This window comes from Diaporthe citri, assembly GCF_014595645.1.
Source record: "Diaporthe citri strain NFHF-8-4 chromosome Unknown scaffold_1, whole genome shotgun sequence".
NCBI classification, from domain to species: domain Eukaryota; kingdom Fungi; phylum Ascomycota; class Sordariomycetes; order Diaporthales; family Diaporthaceae; genus Diaporthe; species Diaporthe citri.
The window spans coordinates 3,331,936-3,347,204 of record NW_025064846.1 but is presented as its reverse complement, the minus strand read 5'-3'; the positions used below and the strand labels follow the sequence as shown (position 1 = coordinate 3,347,204).

General features: G+C 53.8%; 6 protein-coding genes across 6 annotated transcripts; 2 read left to right on the top strand and 4 right to left on the bottom strand.

Moving 5' to 3' along the window:
• Nucleotides 1–3,188: 3,188 nt before the first annotated feature.
• On the top strand, nucleotides 3,189–3,869 carry INS49_000897 (uncharacterized protein; the record flags this gene model as incomplete). Its single annotated transcript, XM_043161732.1, has 1 exon — nucleotides 3,189–3,869. The coding sequence occupies one exon, from the start codon at nucleotides 3,189–3,191 to the stop codon at nucleotides 3,867–3,869; it is 681 nt and encodes a 226-aa protein (XP_043030238.1).
• A 761-nt stretch (nucleotides 3,870–4,630) lies between these two features.
• Nucleotides 4,631–5,955, bottom strand: INS49_000896 (uncharacterized protein; the record flags this gene model as incomplete). Its single annotated transcript, XM_043161731.1, has 3 exons — nucleotides 4,631–5,420; nucleotides 5,593–5,684; nucleotides 5,779–5,955. The coding sequence occupies 3 exons, from the start codon at nucleotides 5,953–5,955 to the stop codon at nucleotides 4,631–4,633; spliced, it is 1,059 nt and encodes a 352-aa protein (XP_043030237.1).
• Nucleotides 5,956–6,919: 964 nt separating this feature from the next.
• INS49_000895 (uncharacterized protein) lies at nucleotides 6,920–7,953 on the bottom strand (the record flags this gene model as incomplete). The annotated part of the gene is made up of 2 exons (XM_043161730.1): nucleotides 6,920–7,295; nucleotides 7,361–7,953. 2 exons carry the CDS (start codon nucleotides 7,951–7,953, stop codon nucleotides 6,920–6,922), a joined length of 969 nt encoding a protein of 322 aa, XP_043030236.1.
• Nucleotides 7,954–8,257: 304 nt separating this feature from the next.
• INS49_000894 (uncharacterized protein) lies at nucleotides 8,258–10,787 on the top strand (the record flags this gene model as incomplete). Its single annotated transcript, XM_043161729.1, has 6 exons — nucleotides 8,258–8,364; nucleotides 8,445–8,799; nucleotides 9,011–9,233; nucleotides 9,282–9,313; nucleotides 9,391–10,680; nucleotides 10,731–10,787. 6 exons carry the CDS (start codon nucleotides 8,258–8,260, stop codon nucleotides 10,785–10,787), a joined length of 2,064 nt encoding a protein of 687 aa, XP_043030235.1.
• A 259-nt stretch (nucleotides 10,788–11,046) lies between these two features.
• INS49_000893 (uncharacterized protein) lies at nucleotides 11,047–12,334 on the bottom strand (the record flags this gene model as incomplete). The annotated part of the gene is made up of 2 exons (XM_043161728.1): nucleotides 11,047–11,385; nucleotides 11,465–12,334. 2 exons carry the CDS (start codon nucleotides 12,332–12,334, stop codon nucleotides 11,047–11,049), a joined length of 1,209 nt encoding a protein of 402 aa, XP_043030234.1.
• Nucleotides 12,335–12,771: 437 nt separating this feature from the next.
• INS49_000892 (uncharacterized protein) lies at nucleotides 12,772–15,192 on the bottom strand (the record flags this gene model as incomplete). Its single annotated transcript, XM_043161727.1, has 10 exons — nucleotides 12,772–12,968; nucleotides 13,038–13,184; nucleotides 13,261–13,539; nucleotides 13,703–13,740; nucleotides 13,822–14,057; nucleotides 14,126–14,241; nucleotides 14,400–14,457; nucleotides 14,525–14,571; nucleotides 14,648–14,974; nucleotides 15,123–15,192. 10 exons carry the CDS (start codon nucleotides 15,190–15,192, stop codon nucleotides 12,772–12,774), a joined length of 1,515 nt encoding a protein of 504 aa, XP_043030233.1.
• Nucleotides 15,193–15,269: the final 77 nt, after the last annotated feature.

Below are 15,269 nucleotides of genomic sequence, written 5' to 3'. Positions count from 1 at the left end.
CCCTACTCTTATTTTCGCGACAAGTGGGGAGAGGCGACGAGAAATCAAATGGCAGAAGTGACAACAGGAGCAGCCATCATGTCATATTGTACATAGTCGGTCTCCCCAAGAGCAGCGCATGACGGGTGAAATAGAGACACCCTCCCAGGAGACTGCAGGGCGCGGGCAGGGCAGGGTGGTTTTTTTTTTTTGATTTGGATGGCTGGGGGGAAGCTTCATTGGCCTCGAGGTGTCGCACCTGCCCAGACAATCTTGGGAACCCTAGTCCGCCCTCTGCACGGCGGACCCATCCAGCGCCGGAGCTTCGGGCAGCCCACCACGGTACTGTGTGTCTGTTGTGTGCCGTGCCTTGCCTATCCTGCTGTGCAAGTACTGTACGTACACCGACCACACCATCTTTTTCTTTTCCCACCACATCCACAATATCCATCATTTCTTCCTCTTGCCCCCAGGTCACCCGATGCAGCCAACCAGCAGCCAGCATGCATGCGGGCGTACAGGCAGGCATGGCGCACTAAGACGTGCCCAGAGTTGAGTATTGAGACAGTACGACTGTTTACCCTCATCTCATTGTTATCGCAATCTCGTCAGGCGGGACCTTCCCTTCCTCCCGTACTGCACTGCACAATCGACCTGGAAGCCGGCAGCGTGCGGGAACTCTGGTCAGGCCGGGTGCGGTCTGGCATTGGCGTGAAGACGGCCACCCTCGTCACACATCTGCACGGTCAGAAAAACCTGTGAAACATCTAGTCCGTTATCAACGCTTTTCCTTTGGCCCTGCCGCTGTTCGCGAAACGAAACGCACCCCGTGCGCAACAGACCCGGCCGACTACAGGACAGTAGTCCCGCTGTCTGTGCTCCCACCGGCCCGCGGATGATCTTGGGGAAGTGGGAACACCGTCATCACCATGGCCCGCCAGCATAGCAGTTTCACCGATCAGGGAGGCAAACAAGCAGATAGGGCTGGCAGGCCACCCAGAACAGCCAAAACATCCTGCGCGTCCCGTCTCTTCTCGCATGTCCGCTGTGGCCATCTATCCACTCTTCCATCCAACCATCCACTGCTGGACGGGAGTCACCGCGCCGTGTCTACCCCTCCAAAGTGGATGCGCGAAGTGGGTTCGACAGGGATTCTAATGGGACACCTACCCTAGCCTAGTATTGTGATCGCATGGCGGGACGGTCCAGTGGGTGAGTGCCATCACGCGGGACCAACGACTTGATCTATTGAGTGATGAAGATGAATCCCCCGTACTCAGTATGCACAAGTACAAGGAGGAGCTGTCTTGGCATATATCCGTTTGTCTGATTATTTATTACGGTTACCGGCCTGTTCCCTTCCGAAACTCGTCTCGGCTGCTGTTGGACTCGAAAGGTGGTATTTGGCAGAGAACCCAGGCCAGCCGCCCGAGGACCCTTCCGGGACTCAGGGAGCTAATCTTGCATGGGGACAATGCGACATCGACACACACCTGCAAACCATTGCCACCTTCTCCTGCAGTGGCCGCCCGGGAGCTAGCATTGACTTGCATTGAATCAGTCGCGCTGGAGCTGCAGCCCAACTGCTGGAAATGGCATCGCTTCACCTTCACCGCCATCTCCTTCCACGCCGCTTGTCGCGCTGGCAGAACAAGAGGGAAGACTAGGAAAGAAATTTCTTCTGGTCTGCTTTTGGGTCTACTGCGCGACATCTGTCGCTTTGATGCAGAAGCAGCAGCAGCAGCTGGGTTCATAGACGAGACACGCTGTCCGCGTCGTGTCGTGTCACGGCTGCCATCGGCGGTGAGGGCTACTCATGCAACGAGACCATATTTGGGTTCCAAGATGGCCAGATGGCTGTCCCGTGAGGTATCAACGCAGGACTTGTGCATGCTAGGCATGTTTGAAGCCAGGCGCGTCCGTCGTTGCCGACTGGCATCGTCAGCTTCACCGCGCTCTCTTTTGTACTGGACTGCGTGCTCGGGGCCCGGAGGCCCTTCCACGTCACAGAGGATCCACCTGCCATGAGTCTTTCGATAATCGATACCCAGTTGATCTCGCAGATCGTTGAGCGGGCTTTACATACATCCAAGCAATAATGTGGAAACTGACGTCCGACGGGACCTGCAGCAATTGGTCGTCAATCGCTCGGCTAAGCATGCTGTATGCGTATTTGAGGGTGGCGGTGGTTGGCCGTTCGTCAAGTGTTTCCGGCTGCTTCGTTATCACCGACGTTGATCCTCCGTGAGAGGGAACCCGACAACACGGACGAGGTCAAGCAAGGTCAAGGTTTCCAGACTTCCGAGGCCCCGGTAGCCGGCCTCGGCTCCGGGCGTTCCCAGATTTGGCCGCTTGATCTGTCTGTACGCCGGCATGAGCAGATACACGCATCTTCACTCGTAGCAGTCCTTCGTCGCCGGATTGAAAGAACGGGGGCACTAGAGCAGCTAGAGCATCTCAACCGATAGCTGGTTCGCCCAATGCACGGCGCAGCAATGGCGGACACCCCCAAATAAAGCCTTCCAGGCCTGTTTCAGGACCCAAAGCTGACGTTACTAGCGCTGTCACCATAACCATTTTCTCAGTGTCAAAGCGGCCGATGGAAGCGGCCGATGCAAGTAGCCGGAATTCTCTTAGAAGTGCTCGCTTCTGACAGCTCACTGTCCAGGTGACATTCAGAGGAGCCGGAGGGACGGACCCACGAGCAAACTCGCCAACTGCGCCGCCCGACAATTCCGTAGGGATATTCAGCCGCAGCAAACACAGCCGCCAACTGGATGCTGAGTCTCGAGCTCAAGCCTACCTCATCATTATCGCATCGCCCTAGCCCATTCAACTCTGTACAGTATTTCTTATTCGGACCATCCTCAGTCTTGCGAGGAACTCACAGGAGGATCTGTTTCACCAAAGCCATCTGCGGTCGGAGGCGTCGCGTCACATCAAAGCCAAGCCAGCCCGGCCACTCATCGAAGCCGTCCTCAAGAACAAGCTTTCATCTACACCAAGAAGGTCTTTGCCTGCATACTTCCCACACATATCCAGCCCTCACTAGCGGTATAGCAGCTACGGGGCTCGGATCATTCAACGCTTCAAGAAGGAATTGGACAGTCATCCGGGGACCGATCTCATTGCAAAACCACTCCAGTCTCACCAGCCGCATATTTCATCAACCTGTTGCCTCACACGACCGACGCCGTGCTACTATCAAGATGCCGGCATCTCACACGATAGAACTGCATTTCCCGCTTCCGGCTTACCTGTCCCCGGATCTCGTCGTGCAGCACCTCCAGGCCTACGAGCCGCTCATAACGCCACACCCGTACCTGCTGCGATACAACCGGCGGCCAGTGGACGAGATCGACGTCACCACAGACCCGTTCTTCACGGAAGACGGCGCCAGGATAGAGTGCTACGAGGTCTTCGAGCGCATTGTCATCGTGCCCCTGCTCGGCTTGTCCAAGGACATCAAGATCCCGGCCATATTCCAGTCCATCCCGGCCGGCGTGCGGTGCCGCGCGGACGCGCAGGGGGGCGTGCGCGTGTGGTCGACCTACGAGGTGCAGCGGCGCGACCTCGGCGCCGAGTTCGAGAGGGCCGGCCGCGCGGACTCGGACGGCGTCGCGAGGGACGACCTCCATGACATTGTCGACGGCGCAGGGCTGAGCTCCCCCGGCGCCGGGGAGTGGGAGCTGGTCGAGTACGCCAGGGTGGAGTGCAATCCGATCGTGAAGCCCTTCGTCGTGAAGAGCTTCGAGGCTGCCCACAAGGACCTCTGCCAGAAGGTCATTGATGAGCTGAAGACGAAGACGAGCAAGGAGCATCTTGCGCAGGTGCAGACACATGCCCAGCGGGTGCCTGTTGTGGTGCCCACTCCGGGAGTGGTGGCTTAGGTTGAAGGATGGTGTAGGATTGAGTAGGGAGGTCCTTTTCGGTCTTCTCTTGGGTGTTTAGGCGTTGGCAAGGAGCGACATGGATGGGATCTTTTGTGTATTGGCCGATACCCGCACTTGTAGGAGCTGGGTGTCACTCGTATGTAAATGAACGTCTTGAATTGTGACTATGTATTATATGAGAGCTGAGTCTCATTTCCAACAGTTTTCTGTGTCTGTGTGCCCCGAGCTCTGGAGCAACATGTTCATGTATACTTCAGGTCGCACCAGGAGAGCTTGTGCGGCCAGAACCTAGTCCTTCGGGACCATTGAGCCATGTCGTGCTGTCCTTCTTGACTCTGAAACATTTAGACCGAATCCGTACCATGCGCTGATAACATGTATTCACACCGTAGGCTCCCGACTAGCCCTCGATATATCTTTAGATGTTAAGTATCCTGTTCGGGATTCCATAATTAGCCTTGAAGTAAACGGCCAAAAGTTATGAGATATCCATGAACTAGTGGAACTCAACATGGATCCACGTGGACGCTGAAAGATCAAGCCTTTTGAGGATCGTCGATATTTTAGCTATAAGAAAATAGCAGGCATACTGAGCTGCGGCGGAAGCATACAGTCACAGTTGTTTTCTGGAGATTTATATGCACTGAAAGCCTCTTACTGAACATCAGCAGCAACAGCATGCTCCATTCTGACTGCTGGTTTCTATTATATAGCATCATCCTGCCAGAGGATTTCCCAAGTGCCCGTAGAAATCAAGCCTAAAGCGTGTAGACCAACTTTGTGCCACTCACCTTCCCCTCCTTCAGGTCATCCAACCCCTTCAGCACTCCCCCCAGGCCCTCCCCGCCCTGGTTGACCGACGTCCGGGCAACCTTGAACTTGCCCTGCGACAGCAGGTCACCGCTGAGCTCCCAAAACGCCGTGCCGAACTTCCTATCCTCGGCCTTGGCGGGGTAATCCCGGCCGTGGCGGCTGAACGCCTCGCCAAAGACCGTGTAGCCCATCGTAGACCCGCCGGAGACGTTGGGGTTCGCGGACTTGAGCGCCTCGTCCTTGACGGGCAGGAGGGCACCGTAGACGCCTGGCTGGGAGTCGCTCATGGCGAGTGCCGAGACCCGGGTGGACTCGGGGGTGGGCGAGCAGTCCCACGCGAGCGTGAGGTGGTTGCTGGCCTGGGCCTTGATCTCCTTGGCCAGCTCCTCGGCCGGGGTGTGGTAGTCAAACACGGCGTCTGCGCCCAGGGACTTCAGGTAGTCGAAGTTGTGGGGCGAGGCGGTGGTGAGGACGGTGAGCCCGGAGAGTTTGGCGAACTGGATGCCCAGGATCCCGGTTGCGGTGCTTCCTCCGTTGATCAGGATGGGCTTGGGCGAGGAGAGTGGGCTTGATGGGAGGGGCAGCTTCAGGAACTGGTACAGCCCCTGGCCGACAGTTGTGATGCCGACCCCGAGAGTGGCAGCTTCTTCGAAGCTGACGTTGTCCGGGATTTGCAACTGTATGTCAGAATCTGCGAGGATGTAGTCTCCAAAGGCACCGCGCTCAGCATCGTTACTATCGCGGCAAATGTTAGAGCCCTTCTTTCTCTGATGAGCCCGTGCCAATTGCCTCGCGATTTGTCACATCAGGTCATACGGTGCGTTTCTAGTCCTCAACGAAGTGACGACCACCAAGTAGACACCTGACAATTGGCCCTCTGGGTCATGGCAGGAGGTAATCAACTCACGCTCCGTGGGCGAATCCGCAGACTCGGTCCCCCTTCTTCAACGGCTTCGTCACACCGGGGCCGACTTCTTCAACCACGCCTGCGTAATCGCACTGCCGCGTGTCAGCCTCTTGTGTGCACACAGAAACCCCGTGGTGTCGTGAACGGAATGAAAGGATTGTCGCGGCACGGCTAAGCTATACATACGCCAATCTTCTTGCCTTCCGCGTCTCCACTGTGAATTGACTTCCAATCCGTTGGGTTCAAACCAACCGCCTTGACCTTGACCAGAATGTGTCCCTCGCGAATGCTGGGGACGGGCACTTCCTTGACGGCAGCTTGCCCCTTTCCGGTACAGATGATGGCCCTGCTGGTGGTTGCCATTGTGCCTGTAGAAAGGGTTTAACAGTAGATGCAGAACCTAGGCTTGACGATGAGGTGACGGGAGCATCGATTAAAGTATCTCGGACTAGCTTGGGGGTATCTCCGCTCGTTGGATGTGACGCAATCTATCATCCCAAGGACCTTCAATGTTTCAACGTCACGCCGATTACAAACCTTTTGTTGTCCATATACTGCGTGGTTCGATTACAAATCCAGCCCGTTTATCCGTAAGAATATCCGCTTCCGACATCAGCACCTGCTCACCCTTCCTACCTGCAACCCTCCAAAAAAGACTATAGATTACTCTGCAGAATCACTGTTCGGGGCCTCTGGCTTTGGAAGGGTCAGGGTAGCATTTAAGTTTGGATTCGAGTCTGCCTTCAATAATTATGAGATGTTGTGTTGAATTTTGTAGCAACCTATGGTGGAAGTATACAAGTAGGATTGAGTGGAGGACTGATGATGGTTTTATTGTAATACTTCAAGCCTTCCTTGCAACACATGTCAATGCATCCCACCTTACCTGATAATCTATTATGCCGGGATCATTAATATCACTTCGCGAAGAAATTCCTGCATCGTCTAGGGAATTCTTTTTCAATACTCATCATTTGCCTGATGGTCTTGTTTGTGTTGCTTGAGTAAAGGAAACGCAAGCACCATTCGTTTCTTGCTGCATCGACCCGAATGGAAACCTACTAATGATAACTGGAGACTTCGGACTACTTCAAGATTTACCTGAGAGCTAGTTGAGGGTGACTTCTGCTATCAAAGATCAGTCGTCTTGACGAGTGCTAACTGGATGTCCGCGCGTGTACATTCAAGCGTAAACGTTGCCATGCACACAGACTTAGTCGTTCGGGTCGCAGAGAGCAGTGGATTCCATAGAGACCTGAGGGCAGATTTATGCTATCAATTCTATACGCCAACAAATAATACATGTGAGCTCAAACCCATGTCTAATTCACTGAATATTCTGCAAGATGCCCGGCTGCAGCTTCTCCAGCTTCCCGCAGAGCAGATCCCACACATACGCGGCTCTTTCATCGTCCAAGGCAATAGGAGCACACGCTTGCACAGCGCCAGCCCGCAGGTACTTTCCATGAGTCTGTTTCCCCGCCGACGCAGCCTGGACCACCAAGCGGGAGCCCTCCTCAGCGGTGCGAGCTGCAAGGAATTCGAAGATTTTGAAGAGAACCCTGGCCACACCTCTGATATTTCCAGAGAGCCCCGTTTTACAAAAACACGGGTCAACAGAGTTGATGACAATTGTGGCCGGATCGACGGCGCCGCACAGCTTTCTGATGATGTACAATTGCAGTAGCTTTGAGAGGTTGTATCTTGACGGCGCGATTTCGGTCAGAGCGGTCTCAGAGCTAAGAAATATGAGAGGCGAGAAACTTACTGATTCATCTTATTTACGTGCGACTCATCTTTGAACCAGGTGAAGATGTCTCGCCCATGTTTCTCGGGATACTTGGCCACGTCGTACAGGGCTGATGTTACAATGGCCATATTCGGCGTGGTCGTGTATTCTTTGGCCGTCTTCTTGAGCTTCGGTATTAGTTGTATCGCGAGCAAGAAAGTGCCGATGTCGTTGACAGCGAGGGTGCGCTCGGTGTCATAGACGACCTTAAATCCGGCGGAGCCGATGCCAGCATTGCTGATAAAGCTGTCTAATCGAGGCAGGGCATTGGTCTGATCAACGAACTTCTTGATCGACGAGGGTGACTCGAGATCGAGCTCCCACACCTCAATTACATCAGGAGAGCAGTGTAGAAGGGCCTCGACCTCTGATTTGGCCTCGTTGCCCCGGGCCAAGCTGCGGCAGCCAAATATGACCTTGCTGGCGCCGAGACGGATGATGTGTTTGGCGATCTCCTTGCCCAGGCCTCCATTGGCGCCGGTGACGATGACGGTCTTGTGGGCGAAGGAGGCCGAGGGCTTTGGGATGTCAAGGATGAATTGGGTGTGGATGAAATCGCCGAATGAAGGCATTGTGATGGTGAAAACGGTCGTGGTTCTTTCTGTCCGAGTTCCACCCACAACTGGCCCTTCTGCTCCATTTTTATGTATCTCTCAGTCTGGCTGTAATCGCTGAAAGGGGCTATCGGCGATACACGGTGTGTAAGTCCATGGACTTATACGGGCACTCGCGGCGGCGGGACAGGCCGTCAGCTCCGCGGACTTAAGATAAATACACCTAACCCACGTCCAGAACTTCCTGCTGCGACTTCTTTCCTCCTTGGATTGCACTCGAGCCTTACCAGCCGCAACCCCGCCCCTCATCGCCGAGACCAATATGGATTCCCAAGGGGATGCGCTGTCCGCCCAGTCTGCGGACCAATCTCGCAGGCGTCACCGGCGGTCCCGCGTCCCGCTGTCGTGTGACCCCTGTCGCGCCAGAAAGTAAGTAGACCTAAGTATAATCACCGGCCCAATGTTACGAGCGACCTGCTCACGGGAGCCGATTGCTGATAGACCTTCAGACTTAAGTGTAATCGCGAGAAGCCCTGCCAGAATTGCACAGCACGGAATGAGCAGGCATCCTGTAAATTCCGCGGATCTAAGCACAGTGCGGCCCCAATTGCCTCCCGCGGCAATAACGGGGATGAGATGCGTCAACGAATCGATCACCTGGAGGGCCTGGTCAAGAAACTGATCGCCCAGCGCCAGAACACGTCGTCGCCCAGGGGTAACATTGCCGAGACAACTGGAATCCCCAAAGCTGAAGCCGGACCAGCATCTGATGTCCAGGGAACTGCTGGTGCCAGCAAAATGCTGGTAGATGGTGTTCGTTCTATGTATCTGAACGGAGACGACTGGCAAGTTGTGCTCCAAGAGGTATTATAGTTCTTCCTAGTCTGGCATTCTCGAGTCTCCTAGTCTGAGCACTTGACCAAACCTATCATGACTGCTGCCCTTTTCTTTTCGTGCTTACCTTTCCTTTTCATTTTCCTCTTTTCTCGGTCTGTAAGGCCACCTGCAAGGCCCTGGCCATCACGAACCGCACGTCACAAAACATAGGAATACGCGGCTAAATTCGGTCAGTCAGATCAACCAGCTGAAGCGAACATGGAGCCAAGGGCAAGGCGGTGATAGCGAATATCGGTTGCCTCCCGCGCCCTCATACACGGTCGACGGGTCGAGCCTGCTCTTCAACCAGGTCAAGCCAATTGAGCATATGGAGGTTCTATCCGCTCTGCCACCCAAGGCTGAGGTCGATCAGCTTGTGCGCAAATTCTTTGACCGGAATAGCTTCCCTATAAGTGTCCCCCGTAAGTCACTCATCATGTGCCGGGATGTGCGCCGCTCACAAATCACAGCTATACTTCATGAACCAACTTTCATGCGCGAGGTATGTTCTACAGCTGGATGTATTCTCTCTCTGCTCTTCTTCACCAACGTAACTAATTGAGACAACTGCTGTACTAGTACAATGAACACTGGAAGAATCCATCGCATACTAATTTGATATGGCTGGGCCTCCTATTCTCCATTCTAGGTATCACCATGCTGGCGTATTACCAACACGGAGAGCCACCACAGTATGAAGGTATCTCGGAGTCGCTCTTCCAGATGTACCGGATGCGCACAGCACAGTGTCTGCTGAGCGGTGACATTTCCAAGTGCCTGCCGTACACCGTGGAGACCTTGCGCTTTAATGCCACCGCCGAGCTGAATCGAAAGGACGACAATCGCCGAGGGCTTTGGATAATGACCGGTGTCGTTGTCCGCACAGCCATCAATATGGGCTATCAACTTGACCCTTCCAACTCCCCGGGCATCTCTGCGCTGCAAGCGGAATATCGACGACGCACATGGCTGTCTATAATCAGTATGGATAACATGGCTTCTTTCTTGGGCGGCTTCCCTCGGATGGGATCAGCAATACACTCGGACACCAAAGAGCCCCGCAACCTGCATGACTGGGAGTTATCCGAGGAAACTACCATTCCGCCTGCGTCTCGACCACTCACCGAGCCTACGCCAGCGACGTACCTCATTGCCAAGGGGCGTCTATTCTGTGCGTTAGGGCGCGTTGCCGATGTCAACAGTGCTCCAGGTCCAGTCTCGTATGAGACCGTGCTCGAGGTAGACCGCGCCGTGCATGATGCGTTTCAGAGTATTCCTCCGCATATGCAAGTGGCTTCCATGATCAACGATCACAGAAGCCCCTTCCCATCGTCATATTTCTCCAATCTGAGTCTGCTATGCATGTACCACAAAGGAATGTGCATGCTGCATCGAAAATTCCTGGCCAAGGGGAGAGCCGAGCGTCGTTTCGAGGTCTCTAGAGACAGATGCATCACGTCTGCGCTGGCGCTGCTGGATTTCCAGCTCGGCCTACAGCCGTCATTCTACAGGATATCGCAGACCCGCCAGATGCTGACCCTTGGAGCGATGATTCTGTTCCTAGAGCTGGAGCTGAGACGACAGACCCCCGATGCAGAGGCGTCTCCGGACAGCGGCTCCCTTTTGCAGGCGCTGGAGCGGTCATGTTCCCGGTGGGCAGAGGCGGTGGGAGTCTGTGATGACGCTCGAAGAGTTCATCGGTTTCTGGAGGGTATGCTTGCGAGCTTTCATCCTGGCAGTGAGACCGGGTCTTCTCAGACGATATCGCCCGAAGCACCGGTTGAGTCTTCGAGGCTAAGCTTGCAGTTCAACCCATCCACTTGGCACATTCCGTCAGAGGACGACTTGTCCACTATGGAGTTTGACTGGGTTAGTATACCATTTCTCAGACTAAAAGTACTCTTTATTAACAATCACAGGCCACATGGGATGCTTTTATCGAGGAGGCGAGTCAACAACAAGGGCCTACATACTAGAAAGTCTGTGAAGGCAAGGTGTGTGGTTAGGACATGTTGCTGTATTGGAGTTCTAGTATGCGTTCCGTGTTTCCTTTTGGACCTCAACGTAAATCAAGATTCTCCAGAAGTCGTCATAACTCCTCGGCGACACCCAGCCTCCCTCGTTGCCGTACCTATTCTCTACGCCGATGCAGCCTACTCCATCCCAGAAGTGGGTTAAATCAGGTCCCCAACCAGGCTCATGATCGTTGTGACAAGCATATGATTCCATCATCGATCACAGCCAACTCAGAGCAACAGTCGCCCGAGCCCCGCCTGCGAGCGCATCAGGCCCTCGATTTCCTCCGCCTCGCGCCCTGATCACGGGGTCGCTAGGCGCCTGCTGGCGCGCAATATCTATCAGTGATTTAGCGGCGTCCATGTTGCCCAGCACGCGCTCTATCGACGCGGCCCGGAACGACAGCTTCGCCATCTGCTGCAAGCTCGGGCGCCAGTCCGTCGTGAAGTTGTCCCCGGCTGCCATGGCCGACTTGACATGGTAGTCGGCCTTGCCGCAGTAGTACTGGATCTTGGTCTGGTCGGACTCTGACGTCTCCCGGAGGAAGACTAGGATGTTCTGCGCGCAGTTGAGGCATATTTGGGTAATACGTCTCGGCAATCGCATGCAGGAAGCTCTGGCCCCCTTTGGCAGCGACTTGTGGCCAGATATTGCCGTTCCTGATGAGCGCGACCTTGATGTAGCCTGTAGTGTATGCTTCCGCAGCCTTGTGGAACTCTTTCTGCCTGAAGAAGCGGTTGCCTAGATCTTTGCTTCGTTTGAACTCGGCTACGACCTCTTCGGGCTCGGGAAGATTCTCTTCGGCAACGGCCTTTTTCACAGACTCTGCCAAAGAGGCGGAGAGGTTGCCATCAACCGAGAAGTGGGAGAACCCGCGCAAATGGTGGCGATAGGGCTGAAGGAGCCGCTCCTGGTTCTTCTCGCCCATGAAACCCGGGCTCAGAGTAGAGTCAAAGGGATTGTGAATAGTCAGGTTATGTTTGGTCAGACTGCCGAACCCCCTGACCATTAAAGTACCCCTGGTGGCAAGGGCTTCGCAGAATAGATCGAGGTCACGATGCAGGATGACCAGGTCAACGTCGGTGTCTTGCTTAGGCCCAGGGAAATCCTCAGGCCGATCGGACGTCAATTCGATAGAGTGTGTCATGACGTAGCCCTGGAATCTGTCCCTTGAGAGTGCAGTAGTGCGAACAATGGGAATTTGCCTGGCGAGCAAGAAACCCTTGATCACTTGGCCCACGCCTCGAGCGCGGATTCGAATGAACTGATTGCCGCGGAGCATGACATCTCTAGCTTCCGCGTGGACTTGGCGGCTGGCCTGGAGGATTTGCATCTCGCTCGGATGTGTGATCGTTGCCATGCCTTCAGGTAGCCAGAGAAGGTCGGCCTGCTCGACACGGCGCAGCTTCGCAGGCGGAGGCTCGCAGAGAACAACATGGTAAATCGCGTTCCGGACTTCGATCGGGAGGTCGAGAAAACGGAATGGTTTACCAGCGGTGCCCGCCATGATGTTGCCTTGACAGAGGAAGTGACCGTGTCTTCATGCCAGATTCTCGAAACCAGCTTTATTGATACTGTGTAATGAGTTATAGAACAGGGAGGAAGCTTATGGAAGCTTATCTTATCTCGTGGTCAGTCTAACAGGGCTTACCTCAGCAGGTTCCGTTTATTGCTGAGCTGGCTTATACATTCAGCGACCTCAGACAGCAACACAGAGTTCATTTCAGATGCAATCGGAGTAAGCTCAACCAGCTTTCGAGCGACAAGAAAGAAAAAGCACGACAGGTTTGATACTCCGCACTTCGCAGTCTGGGTATTACGACTCAACTAATAGCTGTTGGTATCTGCACACGAAAAATCAAAATCGACGTGAAATTGCGAGATGAATCGCAAACAAGAACGAAAGTAATTTGAGCTCTCCTCAAACCCGGTTGGACGGTAAACCTAGGCAACTTGTTTCTCGAGGTGCTGTTCCACAACACCGTCCTTGATCTCGCCCACGTCACCGATCTGACCCATAGATGGTGTCCAATGGAGCATGACCTTGTCCCCGGTGAACAACTTGTCAATTTGCTCCAATGTTAGGTTCTGCGTCTCTGGGTAGAAGAAGTAGATCAAGGGCAAGAAGCAGAAGTTGAAGACTATGAAGAGGTCAGTTTTGATTGCATCGAAAAAGTAGATCTTGCCTGTCCAGGCGTGGATATACATACTGCAGAAATAGATATATGTGCGATAACCAATGTTGCCGATACTAACTGGTGTGATCTCGACCACCAGGAACGTGAAGATCCAGTTAGATGCTGACGCAAGTGCAGCCGCTCTCTGACGAATCGCGAGCGGGGCATATTCGGCAGGAACTATATCGAGGTCAGATCTCAGGAACAATGACCAAGGTGATACACACAGATTTCAAAGAGCGGAGTGAAGACTTACGCAACCAGGGAATAGCCAGCAATCCGATCGCGAAAAAGAAGTTGAACGCGAACAGCATGATAGACGCGACAATTCCAGCTGAAGCAGAGCCATCAGACACGGTCCCGGCTAGGATTGCCATGCAGCAGCCTTGTCCGGCAGCGGCGAAGAGCATAAGCTTCCGCCTGCCCAGCCTGTCGATGACCCAGATCGGGATGAGTGAGCTCAGGAAATAGGCGACGCCGTTGAATCCAGCCAGCAACATGGACATGTTGTGGGTGAGCCCGACGGACTGCTGGACTGTTTATAGATGTTAGCTGATGAGCGATCGGAAAAGATATGCCTCTGAAGTGATGGCCCAGTTTTATAAAGCTACCGAGCATCGTGCAAGCTCTCGATGATATGTTCAAAAATGGGAGGCAAGGTGGGAGAAAATGCAAGGAGAAGACGCGTGGTTGCTTACAGATGACAGGTGCATAGTAGGTAATCAGATTAATCCCTCTGAATAGCAATGGTGATTAGCAATTGTACAAGGCCCAGTGGCGGAAAGGAGGAGAGAAAAATATGATAGGAATCGCATACGAGAGTTGTTGCATAAACTGGCCTCCAATACCCAGCATTGTTCGATAGAAGAACTTTTGGGGCCCATTCTTAAGCAGTGCTTTGTACGAGCTGCCATGGGCTGCCTCTCTCTCCTCGTCGATTGCGTGTTGGATCTCTGCCATCTCCCTGTTGACAAAATCCTCATCGGGTCTCTTGTTGGGGAGCAGGGCTACAAGGATCTGGCGTGCGTCGTCGTGTCGGTCTTGCGCAATGAGCTGTGTCCCCCGAGGATTGGTTAACTTTTGAAAGCCCCATAGCATTGAAAGATAGATTATTAACTTACCCATCGTGGTGACTCTGGCAAGACTAGCATCAGGGCAATTGTGAGAACAGCGAAAAGACATTGCAAAGCCAATGGGAATCTAAACTGTGCGTGGTTGTTGACGTAGGACATTCCATCTGTGAGGAGACCCTTGTTAGCGATTTTCAAAACAACATTGAATATGAGCAAGGTAGAGGGGTTGTTAAATGAGGTTGCTACTGAGATGACCCTGGTGGACGATCCGGCTTGGAGGTAGCATATGGTAAATAGAAATCATGGCGCGATGTGCACTTACAGTCCACCCAGTAAGCCGTCATAACACCGAAAATGTTGATGGCGAGCTCAATGCTAAGCTATAACACGTCGTCAGTGGAGTGTTCATGTAAAGAGCAAGGCGCGGTGGTTGACTGTCAAGCTTACCCCTTTACCACGCTTATCCGCCTGCATCAATTCGGAATGCCACACAGCTTCCGGGAGTGTCAGCCCATCAAAGGGATCAATTAAAGAAACATCAGGAGATGCCCAGACGCAGAATGAACTCACGGATGGTACTAGTGTTCATTCCATTCCCGAGACCCGCCACAATACGTCCAACGATCATGTGCGGGATCGAGTATGCAGAGGCTTGAAGCGCCCCGCCAACACATAGTATAAGACACCCAATCAATATCGTCATCCGGCGGCCGAGCTTCTCTCCGAAGACGAGGGCGAGGATGGAACCGAAGAAGCACCCGATCTCGTAAATGGCGACGACGGTGCCCTGAAGGGATGCGCTGCCGTTGGAGCCCTCGTTGGTGTCGATCTCGGGGAACTGGGCTGTGAAGGCTGAGCCTGTCAACAGCCCTGACATGACGCCCTGGTCATATCCGACTACCCATTGTATGAAGTTAGCAGCTGCTCGTCCGGGAAGTATTCGGGGACCCCTAGAGGCAAGGCTGTCCGGCTCTCTGATTGTACATCTGACGATACCAGCCTAATGGCGGCGAAGGGTCGATAGGTTGAAGATATCTTCACGTACACAATAGGAAGCCGGAGCCAGCTGCAGCTGTAATTGCCCAATGCAACGGGCGGCCTGTGAGGATTGTCATTTTGATGGGGTTTGATGCACGAGAGAGGAGGACGATAACAGCGTTGGAGTCAAGGATACAGTCGTTGTTATATATTT